The sequence below is a fragment of the Aquarana catesbeiana genome, linkage group LG04 (assembly GCF_042186555.1).
Source record: "Aquarana catesbeiana isolate 2022-GZ linkage group LG04, ASM4218655v1, whole genome shotgun sequence".
NCBI lineage: Eukaryota > Metazoa > Chordata > Amphibia > Anura > Ranidae > Aquarana > Aquarana catesbeiana.
The window spans coordinates 335,993,572-336,019,709 of record NC_133327.1 but is presented as its reverse complement, the minus strand read 5'-3'; the positions used below and the strand labels follow the sequence as shown (position 1 = coordinate 336,019,709).

The 26,138-nt window shown below is 44.7% G+C and overlaps 1 protein-coding gene across 1 annotated transcript in view; it reads left to right on the top strand.

Moving 5' to 3' along the window:
• Positions 1 to 1,558: 1,558 nt before the first annotated feature.
• Positions 1,559 to 26,138, top strand: part of UBE2J1 (ubiquitin conjugating enzyme E2 J1) — a 73,901-nt gene continuing 49,321 nt past the window's right edge. The window contains exons 1-2 of the mRNA XM_073626928.1: positions 1,559 to 1,688; positions 23,992 to 24,065. Coding sequence (XP_073483029.1) covers positions 1,658 to 1,688; positions 23,992 to 24,065 — 105 coding nt within the window. The 5' untranslated portion in view covers positions 1,559 to 1,657. The remainder of the gene's footprint in view (positions 1,689 to 23,991; positions 24,066 to 26,138) is intronic.

Here is a 26,138-nt window from a genome sequence, read left to right as displayed (position 1 = left end):
TTACCTGCCCCCCTCCCCCATGTCACCATACCTGCACCCCTTACCCCATGTCAACACCCGCCTCCCCCCATGACAACACCATGCCTGCACCCGCCTCCCCCCATGTCAATACCATGCCTGCACCCCCCTACCCCCATGCCTGCACCCCCTCCCCCAAGTCACCACCATGCCTGCACCCCCTCCCCCAAGTCACCACCATGCCTGCACCCCCTCCGGCCTAGTCATCACCATGCCTGCACCCCCTCCGGCCTAGTCACCACCATGCCTGCACCCCCCAGGTCACCATCATGCCTCCACCCTTCCCCAAGTCAGCCTGTAACACCCCAAGTCACCATGCCTCCACCCACACACCTCTTCCCCCTTGTCACCACTCTTGAGGAGATGTAGCTAGACTGCAGCCAACACTCCGTCTGCAGCCAACACTCCGCTGGGGGCACTGATTTGAGGCACTCCGCTGGGGACACCTGATGTAAGAGGAACTCCGCTGGGCACACCTGATGTAAGAGGCACTCCACTGGGGACACCTGATATAAGAGGCACTCCACTGAGGACAACTGATGTAAGAAGAGGCACTCCGCTGGGGACACCTGATGTAAGAGGTACTGTACTGGGGACACCTGATGTAAGAGGTACTGTCCTGGGGACACCTAATGTAAGGAGGCACTCCGCTGGGAATGCCTGATGTAAGGACGGACTCTGCTGGGGGCACCTGATGTAAGGATGGACTCTGCTGGGGGGGCCTGATGTAAGGACGGACTCTGCTGAGGGAATCTGATGGCCTCTGGTGGCAGGTTACACGCTCAGGGGTTCCACTGATTCTGCATTATGCTGAGTTGAATGATTTCATTTTATATTACAATGTAGTAATAGAAATAATGCGCTTTAATCATCCCGACACCATAACAACCATGGTGCCAGGATGATTGAAGTGCCTACACCAGGTGTTTGGAGTATCTTTATCTGCTGATTGTTTAACTTTGATACACATTGCTATTGTGGGGTAGGATCTGGGTCTGCTGTCCCTCCATCCCTCTCCCTCTACCCCCCTTTCCCCCTCATTCATCTCAGACTCTAACCACACCCCATTTGACCCACACCTGTTTAAGCCACGTCCACTATTTCCCCTAAACCACACCCATGGTTTTGCGCAGCGCGATTTGCGCGCCATTTTTTCTTTTCCCTATGCCATGCCTACAAACACATGCCCCTGCCCCCTAATTATAGTGTGACTCCGCCTACAGCCAAAAAAATGTCCCAAAAATTTTTTTTACAATGTTGGCAACTATGGTAAGACTAGTATCGGCTTACCTGTAGGTAAACATCAGAAAGCGGACTTTACTACTGCTTTGAAATAAAAAATGTTTAGGCTGTAGAACTACTTCAATACCACTTTAAAAACGGCGAGCACAGTGAATGTATTTGATCGATCAGCGGTGCTTCTCTGAGCATTGCGCTTCGTCCTGAATGACAGCTAGCCTGTCACGTGCTCTCACTCGCAGCCCCACTATGCGCAGGGAAACTTCCTGATTTGCATTCAGCGCAGTCTCAAACCCCGCCCACTCCGTAGCCACACTTTAGTGACGTGGCTGGGGCGATGCGGCATGACGTGGGTGGGCGGATCTAGGGCGGGGGATTTGGCCGGCGCTGTCAGACAGTCATGGAGGCTCGCTACAACTTGAAGAGCCCCGGTAATAGAGGGGACGGGGGAGGCGGCTTGTGTGCTGTGGTCGGTGTGTATGTATTGTCGGGGTGTCACTGGTGTGTGTGAGTGATACAATGCTTTCAGTTTGTGTCCTGTAGACTGTATGGATGTGATGACCCATTTCTGTGTTGTGTTTATTGTGTGATGACATCTCCTAAGACGTGTGTTGGCAGGGATTACCTGGGCTTTGTGTAATACGAGGGTTGCACTATAGGACTGAACTTTTCCTGGATTTGATTGTGTGTAGGTGGGGGGATCCCAGATCTTACTCCATTGCTTACTTTCACTATTGTACACACCTTTTATCTCTTTATATAGTGACCATACAAACTTAAGAAACCAACTTCCTTCCTGAGATCAGTCCCAATACGAATAATTGATCTATAGTTGGCAACTCAATTGATCGATAAGATAGACGAGTGAAATTTGATTAAAGTTGGGAGATAAGATACGATTGTAAGTTATCCATCGTGTCTCTGCTTTCACCATATGATCTGGTAATTGATCGATGGAAATACAATCAAGTTAATCACCGAAGCATCTCAGTCTTGATGACTGATGCAAAACAACCTATAATCTTCTGATCGATTAAATCAAACCTGATCAGAAGGCAGGTTATGGCTATTTGCAGATTCAATTACTTTAATTGAGTCTCCCACCAATCAGATAACAGAATTGAAGAGTGTATGGCCACTGTAGATAAAGAATGTTGGCAGTAGTGGGAAATACCATGAGTAAAACTGGATGTTTCTGTTTTAGATTTATGGTTGTGTGTATGTGGAATAAATAAAAGAACATCTGACGATGTTTATCATCTTTATGTGGCTCTCTCTGATTGGTTCATTCTGAAAGGATGACACCTCAGTCATACAGAAACCGAAAATACTTTTGTGGTTTTGCTGGGCATTGGATAAAAGATCAGGGACTGAGAAAGCACCCACCGTATTTTCTTAAAGCCCATCTCCGGGGACAGTACAAATGCTTGTTTAACCACTTAAAGACCAGGCCTATTTTTGACATGTGTTGTTTACAAGTTAAAATCTGTTTTTTTTTTTTTTTTTTTTTTTTTTTTTGCTAGAAAATTACTTAGAACTCCCAAACATTATATATATTTTTTTAGACACCCTAGAGAATAAAATGGCGGTCGTTGCAATACTTTGTCACACCGTATTTGCACAGTAGTCTTACAAACGCAATTTTTTGGGGAAGAAATACTTTTTCATTATAAAAAAAAAAAATAAGGACACAGTAAAGTTAGTCCAATTTTTTTTTTTTTTTTCTATATTGTGAAAAATGATGTTATGCCGAGTAAATTGTGATACCCAACATGTCACGCTTCAAAATTGCACCCGCTCGTGGAATGGCGACAAACTTTGACAATTAAAAATCTTCATAAGCGACGTTTAAACATTTCTACAGGTTACCAGTTTTGAGTTACAGAGGAGATCTAGGGCTAGAATTATGTCTCTTGCTCTAATGATCATTGCAATACCTCACGTGAACACAGTTTTTAATATGTGGGCGTGACTTTCGGATGCATTCGCTTTAAATTTTTTTTTTTCCTTTATTTTACTACTTCCTTTTTTTTTTTTTTTTTCTGTCCTTTAAAAAACAAAAAAAAAACCAAAAACATTTGCATCACTTTTATTCCTATCACAAGGAATGTAAACATCCCTTGTAAAAGAAAAATAAGCATGACAGGACCTCTTTAATGTGAGATCTGTGGTCAAAAAGATCTCAGATCTCATATTTACATTTCAAAGTAAGAAAAAAAACAAAACAAAACAAAAGGCCATTTAAGGCTGTTGGGCGGAAGTGACGTTTGACGTTGCTGCTGTCATCCAATGGTATGGAGTCGAGTGGAGGGGCATCATTCCCTCACTCGACTTCCTGCCTATCATGGGACAGCATACCATCGTCTCCACCACTACAATGGATTCCGGTAAGCGTCGGAGAGGACTGGGATGCGGCGGGAGGAGGTGCACCTCTTCCGCCGCCGATTTTAAAAGTAATTTTAACCTGCCGCAGAGACCATTTTTATCTTAAAGCGGACCGCTATCTGCTGCGATAACAATGGTATTTATTGTTAAAGACCGACGTATATTAACGGTGAGCGGTCCGGAAGTGGTTAAGCTGGGGGGGACACACTGTGAGTTTTTTTTTTTGTTTTCTTTTTTCAACCAGCAGGCTGAATGAGGGGGAAAAAAAACACTGCATCCACACAAGAGATTGCCTTCTGTCAAACCAGGAGGGGTACACACAGATTGGAATCTGGCTGAACTGACCGACTTTCGATCCATATGTACCCAGCTTAAGGCTGCATTCGCACCTGGGCCTTTTGGGATTGCTGCGATTCTGCTTGCAATCACAGAACGCTCTGCAATGGCAAAACACACCTTCAGGTGCTGTTATTTTCAATGGCACCTAAAATGCAGTGCCGTTTTGCCGTGATTGTCGTGCAGTTTATCGCGTGGCCATCACAATGCATTAAATTTGTCGCCTAAAGGGGTCTAGGGACCCCTTTAAACTTCTGACCAGGAACAGTTTTTTTATTTCTTGCCTGATCTCCCACTGTCTCAGCAACCGGCGCTCTCCATTTCTCCCCTATGCTCTAGCAGTGGACTGTCCCTCGATGTCCTCACATCAGATTAGGGCTGCATTGGACTTTGTTATGTCAGAGGACTACATACATATTGTAACAGGCATTTTTTGCTGTAAATTTTGGCAGAAAAAAATGCTGCTTATTTTCAGAAGCCTATGTACATGAGGAAGTAGAACTATAGGCAAAACCTTCTTCCTTTTTTTTTTTTCTTCATTTTGGATAGAATAAGGGAGGGTCATATGTTTTGCCCCCTGTGCCCCATTGGGGAGATTTACTTTCACTTCCTGTCCCATAGCCAAAACAGGAAGTGAGAAGAAATCCCTGCAAATTGAGGGAATATCTTGGGGACCCCCAGTCCACCAGAACTAGTGTCCCCATTGGAAGATTTTACATTTCTGGAGACATCCCAAAATGTGAGTTTTCCTTTTACTTTCATTGATAATGGTAAACAAGACAAATGGAGAGAGTGAATATCTCTAAAAGCCCATACACACGATCGGACTTTGTACAAACTTTCCCGTGGATTTTTGTACAAAGGGCGTTGGCCATAAACTAATTAAGCATACACACGGCAGGACTTTTTCAGCCAACTTTCACCAAATCACGTGGTTTTTCAGCTCTTTACCGCCACCGTTTAGTCAACTTCTGTATTGTTGTCTGATCTTTTACATTGGTTCTGAGTATGCGTGTTTGTACTTTGGACTAAAGTCCTATTTCCTTGTGCACACACGATAGGATTTTGCACCATAGGACTTTTGTTGCCGGAATGTTTGTCTGTTTGCACAGCCAACATTTGTCCAATGGAGCATACACACGGTAAGATGTTCCCTTAAAACAGCTAATTTGCATGGTTGTTGTCAAAAAGTCCTATCGTGTGTATGGGCCTTTTACGGGGGCACAGACAACAATAAAAACTGACAGGTTTTCTAGTCTATCACCCCTTTATCCAAATTAAATAAAACATTTTGTCTTTAGTTATACTTTAATAATACCAATAATGCTTTTAATGGTGCTTTACAAATCCTGGCAAATGTAAAAACAATATTTTTATTGCATATTGAATCGCACAGACTTGAATGTAGCTTGTTATTCTGCATTTGGGTCTTTTAGGTGAAAAAGTCTAACAAAGGCATGATCGTTTCTGCAAATGTGATTGACGAGCTGTGCGTTTAACTCCTCCATGTGAAATGGCCAGCAGGGTTTGATGTTGGGTGATTAATGTGCAGTAATGACACACTTCTGCTGTGCTCTCATAGAATGTACACTGGGTAATTGCTCAGGCAGTTTGGTGAATGATTCAGGTGTATAGTAGAGAATAAAACTTTGCAGTATGTGACTTTGAGAACATGATACACAGTATATGATGAGGGAAAAAAAGTATTTGATCCCCTGCTGATTTTGTACGTATTCCCACTGACAAAGAAGTGATCAGTCTACAACCACTTGTCGACTGGGCCATAGCTGAATGATGGCTACAGAGCGGACGATAACTCTGGGAGGATGTCATTGTACGCCCTCCCAGAATCGTGCTCCCACGCGGGACCTCCGGACCCGGCACATAGCGGAACGGGGGAAAAGGGCCAATGACAGCATCCAGTGATGGAGCGATCGGTTGTCAGCAAACCGGAGCTCCTCTCCTCTCCTCTCCTCACACAGATCAGTACAGCATGTGAGGAGAGGAGGGAGCCCGGTGCAGCAGCGCTGTGGGCTGGATCTGATGTGCCCACAGCGCTGATCTGTGCTCATTCATGCTCATCCATGCGGATCCAGCAAAAGGCATTTCAAAAAGTTATAAATTGATTTGCATTATAATGAGTGAAATGAGTATTTGACCCCTTCGCAAAACATGACTTAGTACTTGGTGGCAAAACCCTTGTTGACAATCACAGAGGTCAGACGTTTCTTGTAGTTGGCCACCAGGTTAGCACACATCTCAGGAGGGATTTTGTCACACTCCTCTTTGCAGATCCTTTCCAAGTCATTAAGGTTTTGAGGCTGACGTTTGGTAACTGGAACCTTCAAGGGGTTGTAAACCCTCCGTGTGTGTTTTTTTTTTTTTTTTTTTAATAACAAACATGTTCTACTTATCTCCTGTGGTCCCGCGGCAGCGCTGGTGGCTCCTCCCCGCATCGAGTGTCCACGTTGGAGAAACGTGGCTCCTCCCCGCATCGAGTGTCCACGTTGGAGAAACGCTCTCCTTGGTGGACACCCGTGCGAGCGCGCTCCTGAGTCCCGCATCTGTGTCCATTCACACAGAATGCAGGACTCGGCCCTGCCCCCAGCGCCGCGTCGTTGGACTTGATTGACAGCGGGAGCCAATGGCTGCGCTGCTATCAATCTACAGTGCCTTGCAAAAGTATTCACCCCCTTGGCATTTTTCGTGTTTAGTTGCCTCACGACCTGGAATTAACATGGATTGTTTAAGGATTTGCATCATTTAATTTATAGAACATGCCCACAACTTTTGAAGATTTTTTTTTTTTTTTTTATTGTGAAGCAAACAAATAGGACAAAATAACAGAAAAAGTCAATGTGCATAACTATTCACCCCCCTAAAGTCAATACTTTGTAGAGCCACCTTTTTTGGCTATCACAGCTCCAAGTCGCTTTGGATAAGTCTCTATGAGCTTGCCACAGTTTACCACTGGGATTTTTGCCCATTCCTCCTTGCAAAACTGCTCCAGCTCCTTCAAGTTGGATGGTTTGCGCTTGTGAAGATTGAGTCAGCAATCTTTAAGTCTGACCAAAGATTTTCTATTGGATTGAGGTCTGGGCTTTGACTAGGCCATTCCAACACATTTACATGTTTCTCCTTAAACCACTCAAGTGTTGCTTTAGCAGTGTGTTTGGGGTCATTGTCCTGCTGGAAGATGAATCTTCGTCCTAGCCTCAAATCACACACAGAGTGGTACAGGTTTTGCTCAAAAATATCCCTGTATTTAGCACCATCCATCTTTCCCTCAACTCTGACCAGTTTCCCAGTCCCGACTGCTGAAAAACTTCCCCACAGCATGATGCTGCCACCACCATGTTTCACTGGGGATGGTGTTCTTTGGGTGATGTGATGTGTTGGGTTTGCGCCAGACATAGCATTTTCTTTGATGGCCAAAAAGTACATTTTTAGTCTCATCAGACCAGAGCACGTTCCTCCATACATTTTGGGAGTCTCCCACATGCCTTTTCGCAAACTCAAAACATGCCATTTTGTTTTTTGCTGAAAGTAATGGCTTTCTTCTGGCCACTCTGCCATAAAGCCCAACTCTATAGAGCGTACAGCTTATTGTCGTCCTATGTGTTTGTTTAGTGGTGCCTCTTGCTTAGGTGTTGCAGCCTCTGGGGCCTTTCAAAAAGGTGTGTATATGTAATGAACATATCATGTGACACTTAGATTGCACAAAGGTGGACATCATTTCACTAATTATGTGACTTCTGAAGGTAATTGGTTGCACCAGAGCTTTTTATGGGCTTCATAACAAAGGGGGTGAATACATACGCACTTGCCAATTATCAGTTTTTTATTTCTGAAAAATAGTTTTATGTATACATTTTTCTAATTTTACTTCACCAACTAAGGCTCGGTTCACACTAGGGGCGGCACGACTTGCAGGTCGCCTCACCTAGGCGACCTGCACACGACAGGGGCGGCGACTTGCAAAACGACTTCTATATAGAAGTCTATGCAAGTCGCCTCAAGTCGCCCCAAAAGAAGTACAGGAACCTTTTTCTAAGTCGGAGCGACTTGCGTCGCTCTGATTAGAATGGTTCCATTGTACAGAACGGGAGGCGACTAGGTCGCCTGACAAGTCGCTCCCGTGTGAACCGGCACTTAGACTATTGCGTTCTTAGCCATCACATATAATTCAGATTAAAAAAAAACATTGAGCTAAAGGCTGTAATGTAACAAAATAGGTAAAAAGCCAAGGGGAGTGAATACTTTTGCAAGGCATTGTATCCAATCGGGACACGAGACACCAGCTACAGATGGTGTGCTCGTTCCTGGACAGAGGATGACAGCATCCAGGTAAGTAAAATGGGGGGGGGGCTGCAACACTAAAAAAGGTTTTTCACATTAATGCATTAAGGTGAAAAAACATGAGGGTTTACAACCCCTTTCAGCTCCATCCATGGGATTAAGGTCTGGGGGATTGGCTATGCCACTCCATGACCTTAAAGAGGAGTTCCACCCAGGGGGTCCATTAAAATAAATAAATAAATAAAAGTCAGCAGCTACAAATACTGCAGCTGCTGACTTTTAATTGGACACTTACCTGTCCCAATGCGGGGGATGGAAGCCCCGCTTGTCCCCCCCCCCCCCCTCCGCTCATCGGCGCCGGCATTTCAACTGTGGGCGCCGGGCTGTGGCTTCACAGCCTGGCACCCTCTGCGCATGCGCGAGCGGCGCCGCGCGTCGTGATTGGCCGCTCAATCACCTTGGACCTGTAATGGGTCCCAGATGATTGACAGGAGGGAGGGAGTAGAGCCGAGCCCTTCCTGTGTCGAGGGGGCAGTGATGTCACCAGCCCAGGCAAAGGAAGAGGCAGACTACGAGGGACCATCTAGCAACAGGCATTTAGAGGTAAAAAAAAAAAAAAAATCCAAATGTTTTTTTGTTTTTTAGAATTTTTCAGGTATTTTTGTTTTTTTGGGTGGAACCCCACTTTAATGTGCTTCTTCTTAAGCCACTCCTTTGTTGCCTTGGCCATGTATTTTGGGTCAATGTCATGCTGGAATACCCATCTAAGACCCATTTTCAATGCCCTGGCTGAGGGAAGGAGGTTCTTAACCAAAATTTGAGGGTACGTGGTCCCATTCATCGTCCCTTTGATGCAGTGAAGTTGTCCTGTCCCCTTAGTAAAACACCCCCAAAGCATAATGTTTCTACCTCCATGTTGACGATAGGGATGGTGTTCTTGGGGTCATAGGCAGCGTTCCTCCTCCAAACACGACGAGTTGAGTTGATGCCAAAGAGTTTGATTTTGGTCTCATCTGATCACAACACTTTCACCCAGTTCTCCTCTGAATCATTCAGATGTTCATTAGAAAACTTCAGACAGGCCTGTACATGTGCTTTCTTGAGCAGTCCTTCATGGTGTACTGTAAGGATATGCAATTAGTGGACCTCCAGCTGTTGCAGAACTACAAGTCCCTTGAGGCATAGCAAGACTCAGCCACAAGCATGACACCCAGAGGCAGAGGCATGATGGGACTTGTAGTTTTGTAACAGCTGGAGGTCTGCTAATTGCATATCCCTGGTGTACTGTGTTACCAATTGTTTTCTTGGTGACTATGGTCCCAGCTGTCTTGAGATCATTGACAAGATTCTCCCATGTAGTTCTGGGCTGATTCCCCACCATTCTCATGATCATTAAAACTCCACGATGTAAAATCTCGCATGGAGCCCCAGACCGAGGGAGATTGACAGTTATTTTGTGTTTCTTCCATTTCCGAATAATCGCACCAACTGTTGTCACCCTCTCACCAAGCTGCTTGGCGATGGTCTTGTATTCCAGCCTTGTGTAGGTCTACAATCCTGTCCCCGACATCCTTGTACAGCTCTTTGGTCTTGGCCATGGTGGAGAGATTGGAATCTGATTGCTTCTGTGGACAGGTGTCTTTTTTTTATACAGATAACAAGCTGAGATTAGGAGCACTCCTTTAAGAGAGTGCTCCTAATCTCAGCTCGTTACTTATATAGAAGACACCTGGAAGCCAGAAATCTTGCTGATAGGGGATCAAATGGTTATTTTACTCATTAAAATGCAAAACAATTCATAACTTTTTTGAAATGCATTTTTCTGGATATTTTTGTTATTCTGTCTCTCACTGTTAAAATTACAGACTGATCATTTCTTTGTCAGTGGACAAACGTACAAAATCAGCAGGGGATCAAATACTTTTTTTCCTCGCTGTAGTTTTTCTTGGTTATCACTCAGAAACGAATAGATAAGGCTCGTGCACACAGCCAATTGGGACTACACGCTGCCCAGATCAGTGTATTTCTACAATGGGCATTGTTAGGTTTTTCTGATCAGTCGGGAAAACTGTACAGATCAATGACAGACCAATACTGTCCACATGTGATGACATGTTGAGAGGTTACCTTCAGTTAGCAATGAATGTGCACCCCTAGATGCAGACAGTTCATGGGCACTCATCTGCCCCTGACTGCATGTAATTGTCCCATGTGTGATCGGGAGTTCTGACTTTTCTCTGATGTCACCTTTTGTATCCTTGTACAGTAAATCAGAAATTATTAAAGCAAAAAAACAGCCAAGCAGCTAGAATTTTCATAACCCATCAACAAAGACTTCCCCCATACTTCGCCCAGTGCAGGTTTTCTGAAAAACCTCTAAACCACTGATTGCACAGTATGCAAATATTGACTTTCATCTCTTAAGTCACCAGTCCTCCTCCCTAAATGTACACGTGTCTTTTGGATAGAGAGGTATAACATATTGCATTTAGGAATATGAGCAGGTTGAGGCAGAGCTCCAGTGTTGGAGCTGGAAGCAGCCATGGTTTACAGAGTATCCCAGGATCAGTGCACAGGAAGTTAGATCCTGGATACACAGTTAGATTTTGCTGTATCAGATCACCAACATTTACCAACAGGCCTAGCTCCACCCTAAAGGAGAAGCTCTGCTTGTTTGCAACCTTCCCCCTCCAATGCCACATTTGGCACTTTTTTGGGGGGGGGGTGAATACCTGGTTTTGACAAGTAGCTCCCACTTCCAGGTAAAATCACTGATCGGTGATCTACAACATTTTTTTTCTTCCTGTACCTCTTCTGATTTTTCTACATACCTGCCCTTGGTCTGCTGGGATCTTCTCTGTGTGGTGGGTTAGGCACTGCAGTGCTTTTTCAAAAAAAATAAAAAATTCTGGGTTATACTGCTATTGTGCCACAATCTCAATTCATAACTATTGAAGGGCTTTGCACCACACATCCCTAGTGAACGATCTTCTATCATTTTAAAATGGGGAATGTGACATTCACCGCCAGTGTATCTTTCTGATGCCTGTGTTTTGTATTACAGTGAATGTCACATTCACTGCATTATAACTATACCCCTTTGTGATATATATTGCCTGTTGGAATAGTCTTTGTGCTTTCCTAGTAGACTCCAAACTTTCTGCTGCTGCTCTGCTTGATACTCGTTATGTGATACGTGTTGATTTTCATTCAACAGATGTGAGTTTCATTATATGCATTTGAAAACTTTTTATGATGCTGACTTCTTGCCGGTTGTCCTTGTTGGTTAGTCATCGTTAACAGGAAATTATTACATTTGCATTTTGATATAACGGCATTTGGAAGCTATTGTAATATCGGACAGATATAAAAGCAATGTCATTCTTGCTTCCTGAATTTTTACCATAGTTTGTAGTTTTATAGTAGGGTGTATAGTTAGTCCAGTTCACGTCTTTACACATTAGAGTGGATGAAATACTATGAACTCAATTTTATCTTGGTAAAGTAGAAAATAGAAGAAAAGTGCATGCTTTGGAAATACATCTCCACTCAGGTTTTTTTTTTTTTTTTTTTAGTGGGGAAATATTAGAACTCCTATCTGATTACTATTGCTGTCTGTGTCCCCAGTTGGCAGATTTTTCCTGACATTCTATGTGGCGACCATGGCAGGAAGTAGGGGAATGGCATTAAAAACCTAACTCTTTACCACTTTATCCAAAATCAGGTTATCATTCAACATTGTGGTGGATACAGGTTGATGTCTGTAATAGGTATAACCACCCTAATATTTCTACACAGAACTGATCAGCAAGCTGTTTGTGATTTTCAGATGGAGTGACATTAGTTGTGATATCCTAGAAATGACCTGCCTGAGAGTGTATTGGTTCTGTGACCCTCTTTTGGGTGGTGGAATAACGTAAAGAAATGGTGATTGCAAGCAAGGATCTTCCCTGCATAGATGTGATTCTGTTTACTGATATTCATTATAAGCTGCTTGACACAGATTTTGAAATTACTTTAAAATAAAAAAAAAACACTTTTATGTGTGTGGTGTTGTGTTTTTTTTTTTTTGTTTTTTGTTTTTTTTTTATTTATTTATTTTTTTATTGAGGGACACAGAAATTCCTAAACAATTGGGATATATTGCTGACTACGGAAAGTTGGAACACTGGCAAACAAAAGGCATTGAAGCCAGACCCCTGTATGTATTATTCACATAGGTGCAGAGAGCCATACACTGTGAAAAATGTGAATATTTTAGCACCTGGGGGTGATAGGAGTTTGTATAAAGCTGCCTCTGCAAAATTAATGACAAGCTGTGATTGAACGATGGTAAGACCCCTTTCACACTGGGGCACTTTGCAGGCGCTATAGTGCTAAAAATAGCGCCTGCAAAGGTCCCTAAAAGAGCTGCTGCTGTCTTTCCAATGTGAAAGCCCCGAGGGCTTTCACACTGGAGTGGTGCGCTGGTAGGACGCTAAAAAAAGTCCTGCTAGCAGCATCTTTGGAGCGGTGAAGGAGCAGTGTATACACCACTCCTGCTCATTGAAATCAGTGGGGCACCGCGGCTATACTGCCGGTACAGCACTGCTGCAGCAGCGCTTTGCGGTGGTTTTAACCCTTTCTCGGCCGCTAGCGGGGCCCTTTTACCCCCCGCTAGCGGCCGAGAAAGGGTTAAAATACCGAGAAATGGCACCGTGAAATTGACGGTAAAGCGTAAAAGTAGCGGCGCTTTACTGCCGACGCACCCACCGCCCCAGTGTGAAAGGGGCCTAACTGCACGTTCGACTGTTTACTTGCCCACAGGGATGGCTGTGCGTGATCCTGGCATAGACTGTTTTCTCCCAGGACCTCCCATCCATCCCTGTATGCAAGTAAAAGCTCAGATGTGTAGTTACCACCAGCGTATGGCTGCAGTCTCTTATTGATTTGTACAAGCGGCTGTATCAGGGGCGCCCCATCCATTGAGGGCGCATGGTTGGCTCCTCCCCCTATCCATGTGTCCGGCCCCTTTCAGGGTGTCTTTTTGAAGCACTGATTAGAGCCAGAGGCTTTAATAGGCTTCAAAATAGGGTGGGCTCAGGGCGCAGAGAATGCGCTCACAGCTCACCCAGGTGTATTACAACAGATAATTAATATAGGCTATTGTAACACTGATCCTTCTCCTGGCCAATCAGAAAGCAGGTATTGACACCTTGGCTGAAAGGACAGGCGATCCTATTGGATGCCTGGGAGCAGCCACATGCTGGAATTCACTGATGGAGGAGAGGACACTGAGCTGCTGACCGCCACCCACTACCCGCCTAGATGGGGTAAGTGCTGGACCGACCGGCAAACAAAACAGCGGGGGGGGGGGGTTGGGTGTTTGCCGCCCCCCCCAACAAAAAAAAACACCAGCCGCCGCTGGGCTGCATACAAATACCTGTCACTCTTGGTGCAGAAATATGCTTGTTTTTCATGGTGTATGGCTTTCTATGTCTTTGTGGATTAAATCCTAACCGTGCCTCTAACCACCATCCCAAGTGATCTGCTGTAGATCTTGCTGGGTCCTCAGGTAGCTTAGCTCACAGATGGTTGGATACATAGGTCTCGACCTGAAGTTTCCATTTTAGAACCTTAAGTCAGCCACTTCCTCCAGCTGCCCTTCTTCACCCCTTTAGTATTATTGTACCCCATTGTGCATCTTCCCAAGTTTGTTTGGGTTCCCTGCTGCCTGGGTCCACTCATTCCAACTTGGGTAGGAACCTATCTTTGCAATTGGCATCCCACTTCAGTTTGCACTCCTTACTGCAAATCAGTTCATGACTTGTGGTGCTTGACTCTTCTCAATCCTATCCTTCTTCTAAGGGACTTCTTGACCCACAATATTAAAGTGACACTAAACTCTGCTTTTATAAAAAAACAATTATTTTAAAGTATATGTTCTTAACTCAAAAATACCTTATATTGCAATTAGGTTTGTCCTGATGCCACTTTTTTAAGACCGAGTACAAGTACTGATACTTTTTTTCAAATACTCGCCGATACCGATATTATTATTTTTTTTTCTTAGGTCATGTGAACCGTTTTCAAAGTGCAATACAGATTAGGTGGCACTGATATGCAGCACTGATGGGGTAATGATAGGTGGCACTGATTAAGCAGCACTGATAGGATTAGGTGGCACTGATGAGAACTGACTGATGGGTGGCACTGATAGATGGGATTAATAGGTGGCCCTGATAGGCAGCACTTATGGGCATTTGGCACTGATGGCATTTATGGGCACTGATGGGCAAGTACTGAGATGCCATGAGAGGAAAGGCTGCCTGCGATGCCCATCTTGGTACTTCTTGCACTCAGCCAACCGCTGTCCAACCACTGACGTCGACACAGAGCGTCACTTCAGTTCCGCCCGCTGACTTCCGGTAGTATCAGTATCGGGACAACCCTAATTGCAATCATCCTCCAAATTTCCATATTCCATTTTATTTATTTATTTATATGCTGCTGTTATTCAACTCCCTGTTAGAGAGTGGCTACGTTTTTTGTTCTCTTTGGACCCACTGTATGTAGGAACACTGTCTCCTTCTTGCACCTGAAAATGCACATGACCACAACAAACGTGCACTGCTTGTTCCAAACAAACTGAAGAGAGAGAAAAAAGGAGAGATCAGAAGCGCATAGAGGACATTACAAGTATGCTGAAAACAGTAAGAAACAATTTCAGGAAAAATAAATTACAGGGACCTTAGGTTGTGTATGTCTATAAATTGTTTTTGGAGAATAAGGATATTGTTACATGGATCAGTCCCTACTGATCTCTTTTTAGAAAGGACCTGATTCTTCAGTGTCTTCTAATGCTGCGTACACACGAGCGGACTTTCTGGCAGAAAAGGTCCGACGGAATGATTCCGTCGGACATTCCGATCGTGTGTGGGCTTCATCGGACCTTTTCTGTTGAAAATTCCAACGGACCTAGAAATAGAACATGTTTCAAATATTTCCGACGGACCCGATTCCTATCGAAAAAAACGTTCGTCTGTATGCTAGTCTGACTGACCAAAAACGACGCAAGGGCAGCTATTGGTTACTGGCTATGAACTTCCTCATTCTAGTCCGGTCGTACATCATCACGTTCGAAACGATCGGACTTTGGTGTGATCGTGTGTAGGCAAGTCCGTTTCGTTGGAACTTCGTCAAAGTCCTTCGGAGTTCAGGCGGCCGAGAAGTCCGCTCGCGTGTATGTGGCATTACAGTTCTAAATCCTGCTCACAGCACTATCCTTAATGTTTTTATTTTTTTTATTTTTCTGCCATCCCTATTGTGGAATGCTCTGGTGATTTTTCCTGGAAGAGTCAGTTTTCTAGTTTCTAGCAGTTCGAGGAATACTGAAGATTCTGTCCTCTGCAAACATCTAAAAGCTTATTGCCACATGCCACAGTGTTTGTAGCCTTGGGTCGTCAAGTCCCAACATATTCCCTGTGGACCTTTTTGACCCCTTCCTTATGTGTAGCAGACCCCCTTCTTTTTTGGGGTTGCTTGGGATTCCCTATTAACATGGTTACCTGTTATCATGTGATCTCTCAGTCCTTTTTGACTCCCCCCTCCCCCGTGCTAGCGATTCAGGAACCTAAGCAAGACATCGAGATGGTCTCTTTTGAACCAAGATGTCCTAGAGGCTCTTCACTGATCTCTGGTGGGAAATGGGATCACCCGACCCCCCCCCCCCCCCACCTTTCCCACTCGAAAAAGGCCTATTTATTGGGTGTATTCATCTGACAGTTGACTCTCTCATTTTCCAGAACACATTTCCCAAGTTGTCAGGGTAACCTTCTGTAGGTCATTTTCATTTTTTTTGCTTGCACATGATTGGATGATGGAAGTCAACAGATCTTCCCCTCATTTACTAAGCTCTGAAGCAACTGCACTTGCAGGGTGCACAGTCTGTTTGCCTTTATTAAATCCACTCCAATGTATTGCCTTCAGGATCCCCACATTGAGGAGTAAGGCATTTTAGTTTGAGTCGTATTTTAGTCAGCTGAATTGCTTTTTTGTTTTAGTCGACTAAAATAGTGTTGATTTATTCAACTAAAATATTTTGACACTAGTCTGTAGAATGTTCCTAATAATAGGACTAGGATTCCTACCCCTTGCTGTTCGATGGAAGATTCTGTTATTTGCAGGCAAGGGTTGCACAGTTTCAGGTTAGGAGGATTCAGGACCCTTCATCCTAAAGGGGAAGTTCTGCTTTATGTCCTCCTCCCCCGCATTTTTTTTGTGGAGGGTGGGGAATGGGTACCTCATTTTTGTAGGTGATCCCATTGGAAGTTCACCTTTTGGCAACCTCTTGGGACACGTCACAGGTCCCATGAGGCTGCGGGACCATTCACACAGTGCAGCGCAGCGGAAAGCCAGCTGTAAAACCACAAGGAGTCACGGCTGGTTTCCCACACTAAACATGCCGGTGCCGGGGACCTGAAGACTGGTGAAGAACAGGCCCGTGGTAGTTCATTAAGTCTCCCTGTCACAGTGCAACTGCCCGGCCACATTGGAGGTATGGCCAGACAGTCTGCAGGACCGCAGCATTACACCCACGATCTGCTGATCATGGGTGCAATGCTTTACAGGTCCATTACAAAAAAAAAAATGCATATTTATTTTACCTGTAAAAAAAAAAAAATTGCTTTTTTATAATTTTTTTTCTTTGTAAAGGTCATCTTATCCTTTAAAGGAGAAGTATAGCTTGTTTGGCTATACTTCTGTAGGTCACAGGACTGCACTTATTTCTGCACTTCTGTGACCCATTTTCAGCTGACAGCAGGCTAAAGCTCCCTGTTGGCTGATGTCACAGAGCTGGTCCAGGCTCTGAAAAGATTCAAACCATATGCTCGGGATCTCTCCAAATGCCTGGACTGGCAGCTGGCTCAGCCTCTCAGCAAGCCGCTGAAAGCCTGAGGCAGCACCTAATGCCCCCTTCACAGCCCAGCTCTCCAGTGAGCACTGAAGGGGAAGAGCAGAGAGCTGATGACTGACAGTCACAGCTCTCTGCTGAGAGTGTAGGGGAGAATTGAGCGATCAGCAGTGTTTGATTGCTCAGTTCTTGCTGCAGAGCTGGTGGTGATGGATGCAGCATCAGATCAATGCTGCATCCACCTAGGTAGGTATAAATGTTTTGTTTTTTTCCATACTTTACTTTAACTTTTGTTTCTGCGGTTGCCGAATAGTCTATCAATTGGATATGGTGTGTCCATTCAAACTTTTTGCTGGCTTTGACTCCTTGTTTCTTCAGGTAGCAGTTCTTTCTAGTGGTGCTCATCTGTCCTATTCTGCAACACCAGGAGGATTCTCAATATATTCCCCTTGTTTGTGGCAATTTACATATTTTGCTTTACCCTCTCTTTATCTAGCCTTTATTCAGGTATTGATTTCCACAGATGCTGTTTTATAGAAACATTCCTGAATTCCTGCATCCCTTGATGGACAATAAATAAAATAAGATTTCTTTTCTCGGACATCACGGGACACAGAGCCACAGTAATTACTGATGGGTTATAGGGTATCACTAGGTATTGGACACTGGTCACACCCTAATCAGGAAGTTCAACCCCCTATATAACCCCTCCCCTTCCAGGGATACCTCAGTTTTTACACCAGTGTCTTAGGTGTTGGACGTGTAAAGATGTCCTGTGCTGAAGCTCCAAAAGGAATATTCTAAGATCCTATACTGGGGCAAGCCAGGCGACCGGATCCATTCAAAGTGTCTTTTCATGGCCGAATTGGATGGTACCCGGGCCTCGTGTCCGAAGAAACGAGGTTTTACCTGTAACGCTTCTCTTTTTAGAGAGCTGGACCCGCGGATCAGAAAATGGCTTTAAACTTCCTAATTTCTGGCGAGGTGCTTTACAGGCCCAGAACTGAAGGATCCCCCTACTGATGGGGGCCCCAGTCTCTGACGGGTTTTCCACAAACGGAGCCCACCGTGAGAGGCGAAGGCTGGGTCTGTGTAAACTGAACCCTGCGGCCTGGATAAGGTAAGAGGAGATTCCACAGAATTTTAATTCTAGTGGCTTTTCTCCTTTAAGGTGAATGCATGCTGTGCCTATTGTGACCACCGGGGGCTGCCAAGAGCACAAACCTTCTCATGCTTGATCTGTCTCAGCGTCCGCTGCATTAGCTCTTCCTCCAGCTCCAAAGGTAGATGGTGGGGGGTTTTCTCTGCTGGGATGGTCCCCCCAGGCTAGGGAAAGGCTCAGGTATGCTGTAAGGCGGGTGAGACCGCACTGTCACAGCCGCTGCCGCCGCCGCCACCGAAGCCGCATTGCGATGCAGGGCCCATCACTGCCGGCCTCCTCCTTATTCCCCCAACCTCCCTTCAGGCTTGTCAGAAAGGGTCGGCTCGCGCGGGAAGCGCTCGTTTTTTCAAAAACGAGGGGGGGAAGGGGGGGCGGGGCGTCAGCACAGCGTCAGCGTGCCCAGACGCCCACAGTGCCAGAAAGCATGGCCATTTAAAGCACACTGTACAGGTGCTCTGAGCTTTGGAGAGACACAGAGCTGACAGTCGCATGTAAGGTGGGACACAGGCATTCCCCTAGGCTGCATTTACTAAAGAACACCGGACTGGGCATTTGGTAGCAAGGCTTTTAGCCAGACTACATCGCTCAGCAGTCAGTGTTCGCTTTTGATACCTCACACCTTGTTGCTTTGCACTATGGGTAGAAGAGGTTCAAGCACCCCAAGAACCAGAGGCACTAGGGGGTCTCGTTCAGGTTCTGAGGACCCCCTGTCTGCTACACCATCCCCTCCTGAGGGACCCGGGGCAGCTGGACAGGGAGAGCCATTGGGGTTAGGGGCTACATCTGCTGCCGGCACTTCAGCCCCTGTGTATATTACACAAGAAGTTTTTTCCTCAACCATTTCTGGATTAGAGAAAAAGCTAATGGCCGCGATTACATCTTCACGCAGTGAAAGAAAACGCACAAGGCCTTCCTCTGCTTCCCAAGACCCTCAGTCAGAGGAGCTCTGGGATAAAGGAGATGAATCCCTTTCAGAGGATCGGGATGGGACAGATGGTTCCTCTTCGGAGGATTCAGGTGGAGAGCGACCCTCTGCGACTTCCCAAGAGGAGAAAGTCTTAGTGCAGATCCTCACTGGTTTGGTCCGCTCCACATTTAAGTTGTCCCTACCTGAAACTACTACAGAAACCTCTTCTGCTTTGGGGTCACTGAAACCTTTCCAAGCAGCACATGCTTTTCCTGTTCATAATTTACTTGAAAAGCTGCTTTATTCTGAGTGGGATCACCCAGATAAGCGATTTCTTCCGCCGAAAAAGTTTTCTACACTTTATCCTATGGAAGAAAAGTTTATTAAGAGGTGGGGAATACCGGCCATTGATGCGGCCATTTCCTCTGTAAATAGTAATCTGACTTGTCCTGTAGACAACGCTCAGATGCTCAAAGATCCTGTGGATAAAAAGATGGACTTCTTATTGAAAGATGTGTTCTCTTTAGCAGGATCAGTGGCCCAACCTGCAGTAGCAGCGATTGGAGTCTGTCAATACTTAAGAGACCATGTTAAACAGGTCATCAAAGTATTACCTGAACAGCAGGCCCAGGGGTTTGCTAACCTTCCTGCGGCTTTATGTTATGCTGTTGATGCCATTAGAGATTCTATCGTGCAAACCTCTCGCCTCTTGCTTGGGTTGGTGCATATACGTAGAATCTTATGGTTGAAAAACTGGTCAGCCGAAGCACCATGTAAGAAGCTACTGGCTGGGTTTCCCTTCCGTGGTGAAAGGTTGTTTGGAGAGGACTTGGATAATTATATCAAGATGATCTCCTGTGGGAAAAGCACTCTCTTACCTGATAAGAAGAAGAGTAAGCGTCCCTCTTTTAAACGGACTCTTTCCCCAGCGCCAGGGGCATCAGCCTCCAGGCAGTCACGAGGGTCTCCTCCATATGGGGCAAGAAACAAGAGTCAACCCCAGGGACACAAGAAATCCTGGGGGAAAAGGTCTTCTAAGCAAGACACTAAGACCTCTTCATGAAGGGGCGCCCCGCTTGCTCGAGTGGGAGGAAAGACTGCTGCAGCTCTCAGGGCCCTGGCAGAAGGACTTCCAGGACAGATGGGTGATCTCCACGGTAACCTTAGGGTACAGACTGGAGTTCCAAGAATGTCCCTCTCCTCGTTTCCTCAGATCAGGTGTTCCCAGAAAGCCAGAAGAGAAGCAGTCGCTCCTTCTAGCGATAAAGCGACTTTTGTCGCAAGAGGTCATTGTGGGGGTTCCCACAAAGGATCAAGGATTGAGACTTTGTTCCAATCTTTCTATGGTCCGAAAACCAAATGGGGACGACAGACCCATTTTGGATTTGAGAGATCTGAAACGATTCCCAAGGATGCAGTCCTTTCGTTTGGAATCAATTCAGACAGTAATCTCCGTCCTGCAGGGAGGAGAATTTCTGATATCAAAAGGCATCAGAGATGCAGGCCTATATGTGCCCAGTTTTCCTGCTTAACTGAAGTGTCTGCAGGCAAAGATCACTGCTCTAAGGGAGCTGATTCTGACAGTCAGGGCCAAGAAGGGTCTTTCTGTCCGCCTTTGTATAAGGCTGCAGGGGAAGATGGTGGCTTCATTCGAAGCAGTTCCCTATGCGCAGTTACAAGCAGAACTGTTGTAACACAGTATTCTGTTGACCTGGAACAGGAAGGTGCAGGCATTAAACTTTCCAATGCACCTATCGCATGCGATGCGTCAGAGCCTCAGTTGATGGCTCATACCCGAAAACCTACAGAAGGGGAAATCCTTCCTACCGGTTGCCTGGGATCCTCTTGCAGGCAGGACGGATGCGTTGGTGATTCCGTGGCATCGGCTCTCACCGATTTATGCATTCCCTCCCATTCTGCTACTGCCATGGCTCCTTCGCAGACTCAGGCAAGAAGGGAAGTCGGCACTTCTGGTGGCCCCCGTTTGGTCCAGAAGAACCTGATAAGCAGAAATAGCAGGGATGATGGTGGGTTCCCGGTGGACCCTACCGATACACCCAGACCTGTTAGCTCAAGGTCCGGTGTTCCAGCCTGCCTCACAAATGCTAGATTTGACGGGTGGGCTATTGAATCCCACGTTCTGAAAAATCGTGGGCTTTCAGGTCCTGTCATATCTACCTTGATCAAGGCAAGGAAGCCAGCTTCCAGAATGATTTATCATAGTGTCTGGAAAGCTTATGTATCCTGGTGTGAATCCAGGGGTTGGCATCCCAGGAAATATGTCATAGGTAGAATTCTGGATTTTCTACAATTAGGATTAGAGATGAAGCTGGCCTTGAGTACCATCAAGGGCCAGGTGTCGGCCTTATCAGTGTTGTTTCAACGGCCGCTTGCTTCGCATTCTCTGATCCGAAACCTTATACAGGGGGTGATGCGTCTTAATCCTCCGGTTAAGGCGCCCCTAAACCCCTGGGACTTGAACTTGGTTCTATCGGTGTTACAAAAACAACCTTTTGAGCCAATACGTCAGATTCCTTTGGTCTTACTGACGAGGAAACTAATTTTCCTGGTAGCTATCTCTTCTGCTAGAAGAGTATCAGAAATAGCAGCTCTTCCCTGTAAAGAGCCTTACTTGACTATACACAAGGATAGAGTGGTACTGCGCCCTCATCCTAGTTTTTTTACCGAAGGTGGTTTCAGATTTTCATCTAAACCAAGACATTGTGCTACCTTCCTTTTTTCCAGAACCTTGTTCTTCGGAAGAAAGGTCATTACATTCTTTGGATGTAGTAAGAGCAGTCAAGACCTATCTGGAGGCAACTGCTCAGATTCGCAAGACGGATGTCTTGTTCGTGCTGCCGGAGGGTCCCAATAGAGGACAGGCAGCGTCAAAAGCGACCATTTCTAAATGGATTCGACAGTTGATTATTCAAGCTTACGGTTTGAAACGGAAGGTTCCCCCGTTTCAGATCAAGGCACATTCCACAAGGGCTATTGGTGCTTCTTGGGCAGTGCATCACCGGGCCTCTATGGCTCAGATCTGCAAGGCCGCAACCTGGTCTTCAGTTCATACATTCACCAGATTCTATCAGGTGGATGTGAGAAGGCATGAGGATATCGCCTTTGGGCGTAGTGTGCTGCAGACAGCGGTACAAGGTCCTCAGGTCTGATAGCACCCTACTTGGTTGTGATTCCCCCCCCTCAGTTGGCATTGCTTTGGGACATCCCATCAGTAATTACTGTGGCTCTGTGTCCCGTGATGTCCGAGAAAAGAAAATAGGATTTTTTATTACAGCTTACCTGTAAAATCCTTTTCTTTCGACGGACATCACGGGACACAGAGGTCCCGCCCCTCTTCTAATACACCTATACTGCTTTGCTACAAAACTGAGGTATCCCTGGAAGGGGAGGGGTTATATAGGGGGTTGAACTTCCTGATTAAGGTGTGACCAGTGTCCAATACCTAGTGATACCCTATAACCCATCAGTAATTACTGTGGCTCTGTGTCCCGTGATGTCCGTCGAAAGAAAAGGATTTTACAGGTAAGCTGTAATAAAAAATCCTATTTTTTGTACTTGCCTTAAAATCTTTTTCTTGAACTCCACTGAGGGGCAACGGTACCCTCCCTCTGTGTTATTGGCACTGTATACTGCTTGCTCACAAAGCTGAGACATGATGGTTAGACACAGGGTTATCCTTTTTTTTTTTTTTTTTGCCACTGTCCCAACTTGGCCATGTAGGCAGCAGTATAACCCAGCTGTTTAAGAAATCCTGAATTTCTGTGTCCCTCATTGGACTTTAATTTTGTACTTACAGTAAAAATATATATTTTTTTTTTTTTATTTTTGTTTTGGATTTGTCTGGCATTTAACAGTCTTATCATATCAAGATCATATTCAAGGTTGTATCATAAAGATCAATGATTAAAAAAAAAAAAATCTAAAAAATCTGATTTTGTTTATTTTTTTTTTTAATCAGATTTTTAAAAAGTTTCTTTTTCAAATGTATTTTAATAAAATGCTTTTGGAGCAAAAATCTAAAGATAGTTTTCTATTTAAGATATAATAATAATAATAATAATAATAATAATTTGTTTTTTTCAGCATGGAATTGAGCTTATTTATGTAGCATGAAGGCTGTATATGCTGCAATATTTACATTTTTGGTAAACTCATTCAATGGATCCAAGCTCTGCAAACTGAGATAACATTCACTGCATTGATGCATTCACACAATTTCACAGTAACCATGAGATAAAACAAAGTTCAGGAATATTCCTTTATCCCATTAATTTGCAAATCTATGTACACTACAAACTGTGTGATTGAATCAGTTCTGATATCGCTGTTTTACTAACTTGACAGCTTTTTATTCTAAATAGGAAACCTTAATTTTGTTTGCAAATATTAAAGACTCCAACTCCCAGCAAGAATAAGTGCAAGAAAGAGCACCTGTCATTTCAGATCCATCATGGCAGCACCAGTTAGCAGGCATCCACTCACCTGCTGCCTCCACGTCCCTCACCTTGTTGTGTCACTGCTGCATCACCAGCTGTCCCATTAAAGTGAATGGGACTGTCGGTGAGTCAACAGCGGGTCAGAGGAGGAACCGCTGCGGGACAGAGGTGACAGTTGCTCTTTAAAAATTATGATTTAAATGTAGTTTATTTAAATCAAGCCTTTTCACTAATGATTTAAATCAAATCCACCCTGGGTTGTATTAATTATGGAGCTTGTTCTGTTTCTTTATAGCGGTCAAACGACTTATGAAAGAAGCTGCAGAATTGAAGGACGCTACAGATCATTACCATGCTCAACCACTAGAGGTGCAGTATCATTGCTCTGACTTTTTAGCATTTTAACATGGCGTATCAGTGTTTTATCACGGGGGGGGGGGGGGGGGGGGGTATTTACGAAAGGTAAATCCACTTTGCACTACAAGTGAACTTGCTGTAGATCTGAGGGGGGCATTCAAGGAAAATAAAGAAAAAGTATTTTAGCTTGCACATGATTGGATGATAAAATCAGCAGAGCTTCCCCTTATTTCAGATCTACCCCTCAAATCTACGACTGCACTTCCAAGTGCACTTGTAGTGCAAAGTGGATTTGCCTTTCGTAAATAACCCCCAATGTGTACATACTACAAAAAAAGCCTAATATTTCACAAAGAGACAGAAAAAAACGTGTAGATTATGTTAAGGGATTAAAGCAATCTAAAAGCTACTTTATATTTTATAATAATGTGTATATAACAAATCTAAGACCTCCAAAGGGGAATAATGCCAAATGAACAGAAATGTATTGCATATTCTCTTCAGCCAATATAGATATTTGTACTAGGAAAACATGAATGAATCAAACGAATTGCATCATACAACTGAGCTGTCATTAAGTCCATTGTACAATCTGGCATTGTCGGGGGGAAAAGCACTGCCGTGGGAGGTTATTCTGCATGTGCCAGATACAAATTGAAATTCCTAGAACATTGAGTAAATAGCCTCTTTGTATGTTTTTGCAAGAATCTTATACTGAACTGTTATTGCTATACTGTCCAATTTATAAACTCGTTATAACATTATATCTTAGTTTCCCAAGTCAGGAAAAAGCAATATAAATCAGTTTTGCTGATCTCCAGCTTATGATCTTAAAAGCATGCTATGTTTTTCCAAATTACATTTTTGTACAATATCCTCAGCAGCCATGAACAACTAGAAGAGCCTGTTAGGGGTTGACATTGAATGGAACCTTTCCTCCCTACCTAATTGGGATGCTCCCTATTCTATACCTCAGACAGAGTCAAGGCTTGCTGTTCACCTAAATCGCTTGATCCTAAATGGTTGACCTCACATGTAAGCCAACCCTGACTTGCCTATAGGTGGGACTACACCACCCAACAGCTATCCATACAACAGAGAACAGTCACCTCCAATATCCTTTAACAAAGCCCATCATTTTTTCTCTCTGGCTTGCTGTTTACTTATGTAGTAACCTCTCCTTGGTACTCGGAGCCCTGCCAACTCTGCCTCCTAAATGAATCCCTTCCCTAATTGTCTCTGGCTATTGTCTTTATCACATTAATAGAGCATGACCACTGCTAGTAAACAACAGATTTAACAACAAAAAAATGCACACTGTAGTAAGATCATCAGAAACCTGGCAGACCGAGCATTTGATCAGCTTTATAATATTATAAAAATATATGATATATAAATCTTATCTTCTGTAAAAGCTGAATGGGCATCACTCCTTCCCACAGCCCAGACATGTTGGGCCCATTGAGAAAAAGGGGACGGAGCCAAACTTTTTTTTTTTTTTCAGGAAAACAATCAAGATTTGCATACAACTTTTAGCTGCATATATCTATTGTGCACATTGGTGGTAACCTCTGCTTTTATGTTATCTGTTCATCATAGGACCTGTTAAAAATGTCTAGCTTTGTGACAGGCATACTATAACCCCTTCTCGACGACTGTACGCAGATGTGCCTACTCGGCTTTCGGGGGTTATACCGGGATGATGCCCGCAGCTGCAAGCATCATCCCAGTACCGTTGTTTCGAGCGGGCGATCGGCTATCCGTATGTAACAACCGATGCGGCTAAAAGCCGCTCGGCTGTTATACCGGAGGAGCTCCCTCCCGCCGCTCTTACCGGCCTCCCGTGCGATCGGGAGGCCCGGTGTCCAATCGGCTGCCTCCGGCGGCTGGGGCGGGCTGGAACGAAGCTGTGGGCGGCTTCGTTCCAGCCTTCTCAATGTAAATGCAGAAGTGACGTCATGACGTCACTTCCCGTTTACTCAGCTGCCAATGGCGCCGAATTAAAAAAAAATACACAGTATTCAGAATCGCCGTTTTTGGCGATCTGAATACTTTGAAGTGCAGAGGAGGTATCGGGGGGTCTTT